This window comes from Rhinopithecus roxellana, chromosome 8, assembly GCF_007565055.1.
Source record: "Rhinopithecus roxellana isolate Shanxi Qingling chromosome 8, ASM756505v1, whole genome shotgun sequence".
In the NCBI taxonomy this organism is placed as follows: Eukaryota; Metazoa; Chordata; class Mammalia; order Primates; family Cercopithecidae; genus Rhinopithecus; species Rhinopithecus roxellana.
Genome location: NC_044556.1, coordinates 50,657,260 through 50,672,889, shown reverse-complemented (window position 1 = coordinate 50,672,889; position 15,630 = coordinate 50,657,260). Strand labels below are relative to the sequence as shown.

The window sequence follows — 15,630 nt, the reverse complement described above, 5'->3', positions numbered from 1 at the left end:
TGTTTGTCAGTGGCACCAAAATATGAACCAGAGCTCTTCAACCACACAGTTAGCCTTGGCCTGTAATATAGTGGAGGATGACAGGAAAAAGCCTTTCTCATTTTTGGTCTTTTCTTGGAAGCATCTCCTCAGAAGCCACTCCTCCCAAGTTTTCTTTGTTTGCTTTTAAACTCTTTGCAGAATAAAATTTCAAGCCATCTTTATCTGAAAGTGTTAAATGCATTCTACTATGTTGATTGACAGCTCTTCCATCAGCAAGGTCCTACCCTCAAGGAGTTTCCACTGAGCATCAGAAAAGTCCAGTGGAAGGCCAAGCAATTTTGTTGGACTCAGTAACTGAAATGAGGAGTTACCCAATGTTTCTTCTGACTCAGGTACTCAATAAATTGGTGCTTAATAAATGAAAACATGGTATAGTCCACACTTCAGAGTCTGGCATTAGCTAGCAAAAGTGCTGTATTTGAGTCCCATTCATTCGTTCATTCAGCAACATTCACTGAGTGTTTCCTGTGTGCTAGACATTGCTTTAGACACTTGCTATAAAGATGATTAAACGAGGTCTCCGCCTTCTGGGAACTCACAGTCCTCACTATGGAACTCACTGGCAGGCCATGAGTATACACATTAAGGTCTGTCTCTCAGTTGCCTTATTTGTTAAATGGGGATAGTAGAACTTCCTTTCTGGATAGTTAAGAGAATTCAGGAAGATAATGGGTATGAAGGTGCTTTGTAAAACTGAAAAGCAGTTTATAGAAGTATCACATAATTACTTACCTTCCCCCATTTAAAAAGGTTCTAAGAGAACAGATAACTTAGTATTAAAACAAAACAAAAAAAATCTCCTTTAAAGCTGTCAAAGCTATTATTAGAATGATATGGGAAAAATACATTAAAATAAAACAAGAGCAAGAATAAAACTCCTTACATTTACCACTCATGAGTATATACCACAGTCGTCTCTGACGTTTTCAGCAGCTGATTAAAAAAACCATCTCAGACACAGACAACAGTTCAACAGTTCCATGAACAGGGGACCACCTAGTAACCAAAACATTCCATTTCTTGCTTATAAGGTTTCATGCTACACCTTAGGTTTATTTTAGAATATTTTTAGCCTATGTTCTCCCTTCTTGACCTTTCTGGTTTGCTGAATGTTAGAAAGAGAAAGAATATGATTCATTGGCATTTTGAATAAATGAGTCCAGTGAAGCCTTACATAAACACACACACACACACACACACACACACACACACACACACACACACACACACACACTACAACAGGCCCCTAATCAGGATGTCCAGTGTTGTGGGAATGAGCATGGGCTCTGGGGTCAGATTGCCTGGGATGTAATTCTGGCTGCTGTGCACTGGTAACATTACTTAACCTCTCTGTGTTCTGAGTTTCTTATAAATTCTGTAGGTATTCTCAACAGCAGTGACAATTGAGACTAGGCACGTAGTGTCTAGTTCAAAATTAGTTCTTCATAAATGTTACCTATTCTCTTTGTATTACCCACTCATCAACAATGTGCCTATTATCCTATCTAGCAGGGATTTCTGTGTATTCACTTGACTGCCATTTGATCTTGGAGTCACAAGTTTCAGGATGCAGAACATCAGGCTACTATAGCAGCACTGGGCATTGGGCATGACAGTTTTCATCAGATTTGGCTTCTCAGTGATCTTTCACTGAACAGGGATCACTGTGACCCATTTGGGCTGCAAACTTTCCTCTCTAATGTCCACAATCATACCAAATAGGAGAAATTCTTGTGAAATAGAGAGCAAAGTACACTCCTGGCAAATGAATGGTGGACATCCACCTCGCTTTGCTCTGGCTTTTTGCAGACTCTACTAAAAACTTTGAAGGGTGTTTCATTCGGGTACAAACAACCACATGGAAATTACTAAATGGTAACATGTTAGTGGATGCTTCTGTGTGTCACTGTCCAGAAAGAACAGAATGTACAGTGTGTGCCTTCTGATGATGCCAGTAAGAAACTCAGGTGTGTCAGTGAGGGGCCTCAGGTTTCTGCAGTAGTAGCCTCTAGCCCTTTTTGATCAGGAGGGTAAAAGATAAAGTTAATATTAACAAATAGAGAGAAGATGCGTGTGTGTGTGTGTGTGTGTGTGTGCGCGTGCATGTACACGCACATGTGTGTATGTGTAAATGCTTGGGCTGTTTATACTTTAAGAGGAGTTACATTCAAAATTCTTCTAGCTATTTACTTTCTCCTCCTGGGCAGAAATGCTACCCAAATTAGGGCAGTCTCCCCAAGCTCTGACCTCATCTAACAATATTTCAGAGAAGGAAGTACCCAGAAATAAGCATTCAGTATTTTCATAGAATTCTACCTTGACTATGTCAAAGAGGAAGTACCCAGAAACAAGCATTCAGTGTTTTCATAAGATTTTACCTTGAATATGTCTTTATGGAAGGCCTTGACTACTACCTGTAGTCAATAAACATAGCTTTGGAAGCAATATAACTCAAACAAAGCAAAGGCAATTTATGGTCTGTCTAGGAATTATTTTCTGGTAGCAATAAACATATAATCTAAAAACTCTAATTAATGAAAAGTATGTTTCAGTTTAGAAAAGGTCTGTGAACAGAAAACTAATCTAGAGAAGCAGGGAAACAGACTACTAACCTTCCAGAGAGACAAAGAAATAGGAAACACTTGAAAAGCAATATTCCTTTGGATGCTATATTCCCAAAGTGATAGGACTGAAGGAGGGGCCTTGCAGTAAAAGGAGCTTTACCTGTGAATCCTGGTGAGCAGACACAACTGTAGCGATTAATGCCATCCATACAGATTCCATGGATACAAGGGTTACTTGCACAGTCATCAAAATTAATTTCACAATTAACTCCTGGAAGAGAAAACCAAAGGGAAACCATTCAATATTACCACAGAAATACTAAGGCTTTCTCTTGTGATGCAGCAATGTGGTAAGAAATCTAAGGTGAATTCCAGCCAACCATGGACAGAATAAAGCAACAGTTCTCAAAATGTAGTCCACTCTTTCAGGAAGATATAGAGGTCCAAAGGATTTTATTAATCATACTTAGCCATCATCTTTCCTTTTCACCGTGCTAACATTCAAACTGATGGTGCAGAGGCAATGGGGTGAAACTGATCGCATCAGCATGAATCAAGACAGTAGAACCAAACTGTACTATAATTATTCTACTGCTCACCTCCATGTGCCACAGTTAAACAAGCAAAAACGCCAGTTTCACTCAAGAGTGGCTTTGTTGAGGAGGTTAAAATTAGTAACTTTATAATTTTAATAAATCTCGAACCTTGAGTAATGTCTGCTACTCCATGTGATGAAATGGAAGTATACATAAAGCATTTCTGTGGCATGCCAAGTATGAAAGTTGTCTCCAGGAAGAGCTATACTGCTGTTGTTTGAGCTGTGCATTGAAATAGCTGCTTTCTTCATGAAACCACATTTTAATTGAAAGAGCAGCTGACAACACAAACCAGGGTGAATCACAATTGAGTATTTAGCAAATATTAAGTGAAAGCAGCAAGCCTGTCATTTTGAGGAAAAGCAAATTAACAGTATTTTTGCCAAAGATAAAACTTAAGCTTTTGAATCAAAATTAGAATTTTGGAATTTTTATCTATCACAGTGAGCTTGACACTGCCTGTCAGTATTACAGGCTAAATTTCAGGATAAATCTTGAGTCTAGTAACTTCCTCCTGAGGTAAGTTGCCTTATTTTTGCTCTGCTGCCCAGATGAATGGAAGAGTTTGGTTATATTAACAGTATACAATCATTATTGCTACCATTATTTGTAAAAAGATATTTGTGAAATATATTACAAAATATATTGCAAATATATTTCACAAATATCTTTTTACAAATAATGGTAAGGATATTTTTTATTTTTGTATGAATTAAGTGATGCTTTCTAAGTATCATACAATAATATTTTGGTAGTTTAAAAGGACTAAAAATAAAAACTGGTAATGAGAATAAAACAAAACAAAACATCCAGGATAAAAATGTCATACTTGTGATTCACTCATACTTTGTTTTTCTTTCTTTCTTTTTTTTTTTTTCAGAGACAGGGTCTTGATCTGTCACCCAGCCTGGAGTTCAATGACAAGAGCACAGCTCCCTGCAACCTCAATATCCCTGGCTCAAGCAACCCCCCCACTTCAGCTTCCTGATTACAGGTGTGTGTACCACTTTACCTGGCTATTTTTTTTTTAAGAGATGTCTTGCTATGTTGCCCAGGCTGGTCTCAAACTCCCAGACTCAAGCAATCGTCCCACCTCGGCCTCCCAAAAGGTGAGGTATACACCTGTATGTATACTTCATACAGGTATGAGCCACTGTGCCCATACTCTGCAATAATGTTTATTAATAATAATTACAGAGGAACAGTTTATTGAGCTCTTACTATGTGCAAAGTACGCTGCTTTGCCTGTCATGTAAGTTTTCTCTAACCCTGTCACCCAACCTGCATATTAGTCTGTATTACACCCATTTTATAAACAACAGGGCTGACATGCACAGTGCCACCATTAGGGCAGGAAAGCTGGGCTCTGTACCCTGTTTGTGTGGATCCACAGCATCCTCTTTCCACCACACCGTACTGTCATCCCGTGGTTAATGAGGCTATACTGCCTAACTAGCCATAAATGAGGGAAAGATTTCCATATTCCCTGCAGAGAAGTGGATACCTTTAGGAGATGTTTCTAACCTTTGACTGACAAACCCCCTTTACCCTCAAAACAAGAAGGCAGCACCCCCTCCCAATGAAGCCCTGATGATCCAATGTGACTCTAGCCCCCTGTCCATTGTGTACTTGAGTAGCAAAAGACGCCTGGATCAAGCCAGGCCAATGAGATTCTCTCATTACAACACTGAAACACAGACTGTGTGACCTCTGGTCTACAAATGCCCAGTTTCCTGTTATTTTCTCCAAAGCCTTATTATTCAATTGCTTGGAATCTATAAGAGGCTCTGGGTGCTTTAGCTAAGCTCTTTCTGTTTCTTTGTTTTGTTGTTGTTTATTTTTTGTAAATGATGACTTAAGCTAGCTCAAGTTGGTCTGTTACTTGAAACACAAAGAAACTTACTTAAAACTTTACTATCATAAAAGCACAGATGAGAGAAGGCACTGAAAGTAACTCTGGGTAGTATATCTCACTTTAAGTACCCAGTGAGTGACTACCACTGGCAAATTGTAAAATATTTCTTCCACCCACTCCCCTATCCAAACACCTAACTACCAACTTAGGCCATATAAGTGGAACAGGAATTCTTACTCTAGAACTTGAGACTGTATTCATAATGCCTCGTTTAATGGATTTTCCACCCAGGTCCCTGATACATGCCAGCTCTTTCTCTACCCATTACAGACCAACTTTTTTTTAATGTTGTCTGACTGTTGCTTGCTTTAATTCTCCAAATAACTGCAGGAATGTCTTTGGCAGGTTCTGACAGATTCCGGGCCTTCCTTTCCATGCTGCCTACAGATCACTCATACTGACTTCTCACCTTCTCAGTGACAGCTACTTACACCATACCCTCTCTGTCCTCCCCAGAAAACACCTGATATATCCTGATATAATGATATAATCCCAGAGAAAACAAAGTGCTTGCCAACCCACCACTCACCCAGGTTTCCAGTATGTTTATTATGATGGGAATGATAGCAAAGTCTAAAACAGCCCCTCCATTCTAAAGGCATCCAGTCAATTGCTTGTAAATCTCTCAAATTTCTTTTCCTACTATAATTTCTCATGTCTGAGGAACAGCCCGGAAGCAAATTGCTTTTGGAAGTTTTCACAAAGATCTATTCAGCCCTTTTAGTGAGTTATCTAAATGGGGGAGGGAAAGGCATTTTCAGTTGTGACGACATGGGATGTTTTTCGTACGCTTGAGCAATTCAAAAAGGACTTTGTTTTCAAACTTGGCATGTATGAAGCCTTGGATAAAGACCAGAGCCTTTGACAAGTTTGAAGAAATGGATTTGGAAACAATAAAAGAAAATGAGGGCAGCTAACTACCTTCTCCACCTCTGCTCTCTACATAGGTCATTTTCCTTATATCCAGAATGAGTTCTCAATAAATCACTCCTTTATATTGGCAGGTTTCCTTCTAACAAAGGCACACATTGGTTAATCTTCCACTAATACATTTTCCTTTGATCTGGAACATAGTACTTGTCTGTCCATTAACCATAGTTGTGACCATGATCATTCATCTAATAAGTAAAACAGAACCATTCAAACCTGTGATATGCTGCTCCCTGAGAAAATAATACCACATTCCCCCAACAAGGAGCAGCATGTCCTCACGACCAACAAGGAGTCATTTAACCAAGGTCAGAGAACAATGATGAACTCTGAGGACAGGAAATGACAGCTTTGCGTTCTACTTTAGTTACTGTGGTGTGTTGCAAGGTATCTCCTCTTCCTTAGAATCCCCCAAGATGGCTAAGGCCCTACCAGAGACAAGTGACTGAAGAAACGTGACACACTAAAGAGACTGAACTGTGAAAGAGAAAATACACTGAAGGAAGGAAGGGAGGGAGGGAGGGAGGGAGGGAGGGAGGGAGGAAGGAAGGAAGGAAGGAAGGAAGGAAGGAAGGAAGGAAGGAAGGAAGGAAGGAAGGAAGGCAGGCAGGCAGGCAGGCAGGCAGGCAGGCAGGCAGGCAGGCAGGCAGGCAGGCAAGAAGGACTGAATTTATTAATCTGGGTGGGGTGGAACTTCAAGAAAAAAAGATAATAGAGCCACAAAAAAGAGGGTTTTCAATTTTAAATCATTAATTTTAATTTTTGAAGTGGTATGCCTCTATTTAACAAAACGCACACACAAAATCATCAGACTGGCAGAGCTATTGTCTCTGATTTCTCCACTGGCTAGGGCCATCTGCCTTGAGACATTTATGTTTGTGGCTTTGGCTGTGCTTCTCAGAATTAGGACTGTTTTTTAGGTATCTGAGCATATGCCAACCGTCTGAAACATCTGTGTAAACTGATGTGAGACACAGTGAAAACCCCATACCAAACATAAACGGAGTGGGCTTACCTGATGTGCCCAGCTGGCAGTTGCACTGGTAGCCATTGACCAGGTCAATGCAGCGACCATCGTTCAGGCAAGGGCTGCTATAACATTCATCAATCTGGTCACTGCAGATGGCGCCCATGTACCCAGGATTGCAGATGCAGGTGTAGGAATCAATACCATCCTGACACTGACCATGGTGGCAAGGATCGGGGTCACAGTTGTCAATGTTCTCCTCACACAACACACCAGTGAAACCTTTGGAAATAATTTTATCAAGGATTCTCAAAAACCAAGGCAGATACTCCACACCAGAACACAAGTGTAGCTACATCCATTTACTCTACACATACCATGTGTGGTCAATTAATACTGCAGGTCTTGAGCAGTAGAAAATGACTATCTGCATTGATTTAGAAAGCATGCCTGGAGAGAGGTGCTTAAAATAAAGATTTCCAAATCAAATTTTAGAACTGAAATACGTTTGCAACTGATCAATAGTTTCATTGCAGAGATGCTCTAACTGCATCTTCATTTTTTATTAGGCTTCAGGTATAACAGCTCAAAACATTTTTCCTTTATATATTTATCTTTGTATTTCTTTCTTCCCAAGCCCAATTTACAGGTTAATGATTTCATGTATCTTATGTTCCCAGTTCTGACTTCGGAGGTAAGAGAGCTTTATTTTACTTCTCTTAGCTCCTCTGACAGTATTATGCATATATAGTAGTTTTAAATAAATACTGGTTGAATAAAATGAATGAACCTGTTACAAGCATTTAAAAGAAAGAGAGACAAGAGTTCCTTTCTTTGAGGCTTAAATAGACAAACATTATATCTTTCCCTAGAAGACTCCAGGAGACCTCTCCCCACTTTTAAACCTGAGCTAAAGGTTTTTAATCTCTTTGAAACTTATCTTCTACAAGAAGAATCTGGCCAGGGAAAGACAAAATTTGGATTCTCCAACAAAGGGCAACTATTTGCAAAAAGAAAGAAAGTGGCTCATCTGAGTTGTCCTAACCTAAGTAGGTCTAATACTTGAAATATTAACTTTTTGTACTAATTTTCACGACTAAATTTGCTTTTCTGTGATCAGAAATAAATTATATGCATGATGCCTATAATCTTTAAGACTCCATTCTCTAAAATTAGATAATGTCTTCAATTATATAAATAACTTATTTCTCAAGCAGTCAGACAATAAAGAAGTTCACTTCTAATAATTTCTAACCTTTCTGTATAATATTGGCCTGTGTAAAAGGAAATGTGTAATAGGGAACATCTGGCTTACTGAAATCCAATCCCAAGTACAAAATGTGATTACAAACCCAGAAATACAGAATATTTGTGCACAGATCATTTTTGACTCTAGTTGCAGAAGTCAGCAAAGAGGACCCAAACTTTCCCAGTTAGAGTTTTCTCTCCTGTCATTTACACACTTGACTTTCAATCCTATTTGGTGTCTTTTATGCAGAATACCCCTGCACTTGTACACATTCAGCCTTTAAATTTCTGGGCCTTCTTTCAGTCACTTGCTTCAAGAAACACAGAACCAGGCCTCCTGTTGAGAAGCCCCAATGAAAAATAGCTTTCAACTGGAATTCTTCTCTTTCCTACATGAGTAAATCTAGCCAGCTGGAAACTTACTGCTGCCAAAGTCTGTCCCAGAAAGACATGGATACCAAATGGAAATATCTGGGCCAGACCACTGTTGTGGTGGAGGAGGCAGGTGCTGTAGAAAAAGAGAGCAGCAAAAAATTTGCTAGAAGCAGCTCTTCCTAAACACAGAGGACCCCCTGGGAGTGGACTGACCTGGTAGAGCAGCTAGCAGAGCACAGGGACAAATACCCTATTTTGTTCAGATGGACCTACCAAGGAGACGAAGAGTGAGAAGAATCTTACCTGTGGCACACTGGCATTCATAGCCATTCGGGTGATCAATACACTTTGCCCCATTCAGACACGGAGTACTGGAACAGTCATCAATATCAATCTGGCAAACTGGCCCAGTAAAACCTCAAAAAGGGACAGTGGTAACATGAGTTGAAGGATTATCTTGCATCTTCCTTTACTATGAGAATGATGTCCAAGGAGGGGTGGGTTAGGTTACTGGCAGGGCTTATACCAATGGGTCAATAAGCCTATGCTTTATTATTCTCCCCAACAGGTAACTGGAATAACCAGGTGACACTCAATCAGAGGCAGTTGTGGTGTGTCTCCACCATTGCTTCTTCACAGACAGACTTCACTTACAAAGGAAGGATGTAGGAAGTGAAATTTATAGGTGGAACCGTCAAACGAGTAACTGTAGCTTCAGAGGCAATGGAAACCTTCTCTCTGAAGATACAATGGGGTAAGATGCAGTCTATGGAGGGCAATTTGGCATATCTTCAAAAATAGCTTGAGGAAAAAAAAGGAGAGACAGAGAATCCTGGAAAAATTGGCATGTGTTTTCTGTTCCTTAACTCATGGGTGAAATGTCTAAAAATAACAGTCTCACAGAGGGCCTTCAAGAATACGACCCATGGGAAAAAAACAAAATCCCTATAGCCTACAACTAAGGCTTCTGTGAGGTATGAACATTCTGAAATATACACACAGACAAAGAGGTCATGGGCCATTCAAGAATAGACTTGGACTTCTGGCCACAAAGGATTTGTAAGATATAGTAGCTAAAACAAATTCTCTATTTCTGTACACACACACTCCTATCACCAAGCACTTACTCTAATGATTTCCTCATGCACAGCCCACACACGTTCTCTCCCTGCTGTCTTCCCTGTGGTCAGTTGGCTTTGTGCTTTAAGAGAAAACAGGGCCAGGTGGTGGGCACTTACCAGGAGGACACAGGCACTGGAAACGATTGACTTTATCCACACACTGCCCATTGTTCACACAAGGGTTGCTCTGACATTCATTTATTTCTAATTCACAATGCACACCTTTGAAACCTAAACAAAACAGACCACACAAGTGGCTTAAAGAGACAGAAAGGTGTATTCCAGACAAGGAAGCACAAATTTGCAATGATAACTACATTATCTGCGAGTCCACACACTCCTGCAGAGAGAAAAGGAACTCTGCCATGATGAGAAATAGTCACGCCAAGGATCAAGCAGGACTGGGCATACTGTGAGATGCCCATGTTACTGTGAAAAGTGGGAAGGGATTACTTTAAAAGACATTGGCAAGACCTAGCATATAAACAAGGACTGCTCCATATTTTCTGTGATAAATCCATACTTCCTGGACTGTGGAAGGCCCAAAATGTCCCCACTCTATGTTCCCAAAGACAAGCCGAGCTGGAGCTCGTGTTGCCTTCAGGGTGCAGTTCAAGGTCAGGAGTGCCTTTCAAGGCTGAAGTAGCTGGCAGCCTTCATCAGGCAGAGCAGCCAATGTTAGCCATCATTTCAAGCTGGATTTGGCTGTATCCTCTGAAAATTAAAGACATGGTCTCTGCAGAAGAGCTCCAGAATATAACTAAACATGTACTGCACTTTAGATAAATGGAAACTTCCTACATAATTGTGGATAAAATTTATTTCTATAAATGGAATGGTATGGTATTTATAATTACATGAAGGTATCAGGAAAACTTGCTATGTAAAGGATTCTTACAGTAAATCATTTTTGAAATTTTCTATTACATGTGGATTTTGATATAACAGGCTTGTTTAACTTGGTCTACATAGTTTGATGAATTCTAGCACTGCCTTACTCTTTGAGGAAGGAAGGTTTGCTTGTGAACCCTGACTTCTTCTAGTCCCCAGTCAGCAAAGGAAATCAAATGCTGACAGAGCTCATCAGATTGCAATAGTATACTGAATGCTCTACCAAGAGAAGTTTAGAACAGTCCCTCCTCTCTAGACCCCACATGCTGATGGGCCCATTTACCTGGCATGCACAGACATGTGAAGCCTCCAATCTTATCCAGACAGGTAGCATCATTCTGGCAGGGATCTGAATGGCACTCATTGATGTCCATCTCACAACGAGGTCCTGCATAACCTTTCAGACACTCACAGTGGAAGGCGCCATCTGTGTTCACACATTTTCCTGCATGCTCACAAGGATTGCTATTGGCTGAAAGACACAAGTACCAATTACTGGGATCAAAGCACTTGAGTTTCCACAAATGTGAACAATAGAAGAAGATCTGATGGTTATAGCATCAGGGCCAGGCTTTAATAATATCATTCCCAATATTCTTTTTTCCTTAATTTAAAAAGAAATAAAAGCAGAGTATCCTCAACTGTTATGCATTTCTGCTATTGCAGTTTCTGCCCAAACTGTCATTGAGGTATGGCTTTATATTAAGAATCAAGTACATACCTTTCATACATTTAATCCCCAGAATGGAATATATGGTTATGGTTATGCTGAAAGGTCACCTGTAAACACCGGCCACATAGCAAGAGGAATCTGAGGTTTGGGTGTATGCAACTTGCTCCTACAGTAAACTGTGCTTCAGTTTAAACATTTGCTGAGCTCAACAAACACTTCACAGAATAGAAAAAGTTCTGGGTACTCACCCATGGCACACTCATCCACATCTTCTGTGCAGTCAGCCCCTTTGTAGCCTTGGGGGCAGGTGCAAATATACTGCCCATTTAGGGGGTTGGTGTCACACAGTGCCCCCTTGTGGCAAGGATTGCTGATGCATGCATCATCCAGATGACACAGGAGACCTGTCACAGGGTGGGGCAAAGGAGAACTAAGAGAAAATGTCCTTCACTTGGGGAAGAGCTTTCTCTTTCACCCAGGAGGGAAAACCTCATGATCAGTTCCTCAGAAACCAACATGGAGATTTATAGGCAACTTCCGCTTTGCCTGACCCTACCCTGGGGACATGCTTGGCTACCAGCAAAGTACCTAGCTGCAACCCTAGACTCTGATCCTGAGCCCTCAGCTAGACCTCTCCTTCAGTGCAGAGACATCTACAGGCCAGAAAATAAGAAGACGGAGATAGGGGCCAGGCGCGGTGGCTCACGCCTGTAATCCCAGCACTTTGGGAGGCCGAGGCAGGTGGATCACAAGGTCAGGAGATTGAGACCATCCTGGCTAACACGGTGAAACCCCATCTCTACTAAAAATGCAAAAAATTAGCCGGGCATGGTGGTGGGCACCTGTAGTCCCAGCTACTTGGGAGGCTGAGGCAGGAGAATGGCGTGAACCCGGGAGGCGGAGCTTGCAGTGAGCCGAGATCGCATCACTGCACTCTAACCTGGGCGATTGAGCGAGACTCCGTCTCAAAAGAAAAAAAAAAAAAAGGAGGCGGAGATAGGAAAATGGAGTGACCATCCAGATAGTGTGCCAGATTTAGCAAACAAAATAGAGGATGTCCAGTTGAATTTTAGATAAACAAGAAGTAACTTTTAGTATGTCTCAAATATTCCATACATCCTACATTTTATCTGGAATCCTACTTCCCCAATATTATGCTACCTGATGATCATGAGGCCACCTGAACACCATCAGCCTCTACTAGAGTAGCCTTTTAATAGCACCAACATTCCTGATTCAGGTGGCCCCAGGTCTCTGAAGATATTACTAGGCTTCCTGTTTTATATAGTTCACATGGGAACTGGATTTTCCAGTCTGCAATTAACTTAAGAACAGGTAACTAAGGCTTCTTCCACAAAGTTGGAGCTAGGGCTTTTGGAAAGGCATCCATGAAAGAACATTTCAAAACTGCTGGGCAGAAAGTTCTCCCAGCTAAATTATCTTCTCCCATCACCTTCCCCCTTACATTGCTCTCCTTCTCCTAGAACTAGTAGCTGTTAAATTGAGAGGTGAGAGGAATGCTAACCCGGTAGCATGTAAAAATCTTCCCTGAGGGGAATATTTTCATAGACATTGAGGGTTAGAAGGCACTTAAATGTTTCTCTCCTGCCAACTTCTTCTGAGTAAATAGATGGTTTCTTCTTAAAATGAAGCCTGTGGATCCATTTATTAGCCATTTTATCTTAATAGCTGAGGTGCTTTTCAGTCTAAGATCTTAAGGACTTCAGCAGATGCTCCAAAGACAATAGTTACTAACTTTCCTTTTTTGGAATGAAAAACTAAAGTATGTAGAGTTGAGAAGAGAGCCTAAAGTCCTAAGGAGGAAGACTATCTTCACAGCACTTTGGTTAGCAGGTTACATTTCTGGAACAGTCCTGAGTGATATGTTCCCACTGATGGTAACTCAAAGAATACAGCTGTTTGGGATGAAAGAGAAGGCAGAGTCCTGAATGCCGCCTGCCCCTTCCCCGTTTCTAGCTCTGTCCTTCTGCTAACCTACCTGCCTTCCCCTCTGGGCACATGCAAGAGAAGGAGGCCACACGGTCGATGCAGGTGGAGCCTGGAGTACAGGAGGCGAAGGCACAATCATCAATGTTCTCACTGCAGTCATCTCCACTCCAGCCGTTGACACACACACAGCCATAGCCTCCATTGCGGTTGGCACAGGTGCCCCCATTCTGACAGGCATTGGGCTGCAGCAGGCATTCATCCACATCCTCTGTGCAGAACTGTCCTATTAGGGGAAAATTATTTTTGATTAGAGCTCTTGAGTCTCAAAGGATTAGTACCATACCAGCCCCCACACACACTTCTTCTTCATGTGATCTGTCTGAAATTAAGGCAAGCAGAGCTCACAGAAGGCTAGGTCTTCACATGAATTTTAAGGCCAACTTGAGCCATCCAAATGACATTTATTCCAGGCAAATCATTTCAAGATGAATAGAATAGTTCCTACCACTAGAAACTCTAACTAAACATGAGGGTTTAGCCAACCTATCAAAGAGAAGGTAAAACCTGTAGGACCCTTGAGTTAACTAATCCCTGCGTCAATGAACATATAAGTAAGAAGAGCAAGGAAAGAAGAGTACAAAAGATGAGTAAGAAAAAAAAATGAGAAGGAATCTATATGCCAAACATTAGGGTAACTGTTCTATATCTTGACTGTATCAATGTCAATACCCTGCTTGTAATATTATGCAACAGTTCCATAAGATGATGTTACCACTGGGAGACACTAGATAAAGGTACAGGAAATCTTTCTGTATTAATCCTCATAACTATGCAAAACTACAAGTATCTGAAAACAAAAAGTCTAATTTTTGAAAATGTTAGGGCAAGCAATATAGGGTAGAGAGAAGACATGAAAGATGTTGAAAATCTCTGGTGAAGTATGGATGTGAAGGGCAAGGCCAAGAATAATGAGAATGGAGCAAGCTGTGCTCAGCCTGAGGCACCCCATACTTAAAGGATGGGGATTTGTGGAAGAAGACATGGAAAGTCCACCCAATGTACTAGGAGATGGAAAAAGGACTGGTATGCACTGCCTGAAAAAGACCACACTAAAGGAAGCTAAACATGAGCCCACATCTGGCTAGGTTGCAGGCCACCAACTACAGCAACAATGCAGACTAAGGCAAAGGCTCCTAAGTCCCTTAGCAAAGAACAAGAGAATGTCTTCAACTTACAACCCAAGAATCTGTGATTAACAAAAGCAGTATAGGGCCAGATCATATGAGCGATAAAATAAATTGGTGGTTGGTTTTATTTGAGGTCTTTTAAAAACAGTTTAGAGAGCTACCAAAGGAACTAAAATTTAGATCATCCAAATTCTCTAAAACATGGTAAGTTGTTGAAAATTAAAAAAAAATGTCAAGGTGTCCTTCATTCTCCCTTTGTAAATAAAACTCAACAAATAATTTTAAAAGGCACTCTGATAAAGAGGCCTCCTAATAAAAAAAAAGAACACAGTATTTGTGCTTAGAAAATGCCAAGGCTATCTCTAGACTCAGAATACCTAGCAATTTGACTGGCTCATGTATCTGTAGAAGGCCTGTTAACCATTATTACTCACAGATGCTAGTTGTGTCTGACTTAACCTGACTGACTGTTCTTTATTCCTATCTAACATGTACCTCCATTACTATAGAACCAATATCACTCTATCACACTTATTTGGTACTTCTGTCTCCCACTGCTTGGCTGCAGTTTAGAGGGTTTTTTGTATTCCCAGCCAAGAGCCAACTGCCTAGGATGGCAGGATGGGTATGTGGATGTCTCCAGAACTCTGTGTTCAGCATAACCCTTCCATGCTCCTCTCCTAAGTCCAGCCATATAATTCTTGAAGGAGCAACTGTGTCTTTACATGATCAAACCCTCCTGGCCATAGCTGACTGACCCAAGATGGGCATCTGATCCAAGCTACATTACTGTATCTCTCCCAAATTATTGGAGTAGGACCACTTTGCCACATAGACCAAAAAGATGAGGAGGCTGGTCTGCAGAGAAAGTGATATGGGTGAATGAGAAGTGCACAGAGAGCCAGGCACAGTGGCTCACACCTGTAAACCCAACATTTTGGGAGGCCAAACAGGAAGATCACTTGAGCCCACAAGTTAAGAGACCAGCCTGCAGGCACTACTCGGAAGGCTGAAGTAGGGGAATCACTTGAGTCATGATCATGCCACCGCATCCCAGTCTGGACAACAGAGCAAGACCCTATCTCAAAAAAAGAACAATAGAAAAGATGTGCACAAAGGGAAAAAAACATGCTGCCATTCAAGTTGTTGGTTCCAATTGTTACTGAAGCCC

General features: G+C 41.0%; 1 protein-coding gene across 4 annotated transcripts in view; it reads right to left on the bottom strand.

Annotated features, from left to right (window-relative positions):
* Positions 1-15,630, bottom strand: part of NOTCH2 (notch receptor 2) — a 192,729-nt gene that overhangs the window by 44,280 nt on the left and 132,819 nt on the right. For all 4 annotated transcript variants that reach the window (XM_030934979.1, XM_030934977.1, XM_030934978.1 and 1 more), the window contains 7 exons: positions 13,322-13,555; positions 11,571-11,726; positions 10,933-11,121; positions 9,876-9,989; positions 8,941-9,054; positions 7,063-7,296; positions 2,767-2,877 (listed from right to left, as the gene is read on the bottom strand). In XM_030934979.1, the coding sequence (XP_030790839.1) occupies positions 2,767-2,877; positions 7,063-7,296; positions 8,941-9,054; positions 9,876-9,989; positions 10,933-11,121; positions 11,571-11,726; positions 13,322-13,555 (1,152 nt within the window). The remainder of the gene's footprint in view (positions 1-2,766; positions 2,878-7,062; positions 7,297-8,940; positions 9,055-9,875; positions 9,990-10,932; positions 11,122-11,570; positions 11,727-13,321; positions 13,556-15,630) is intronic.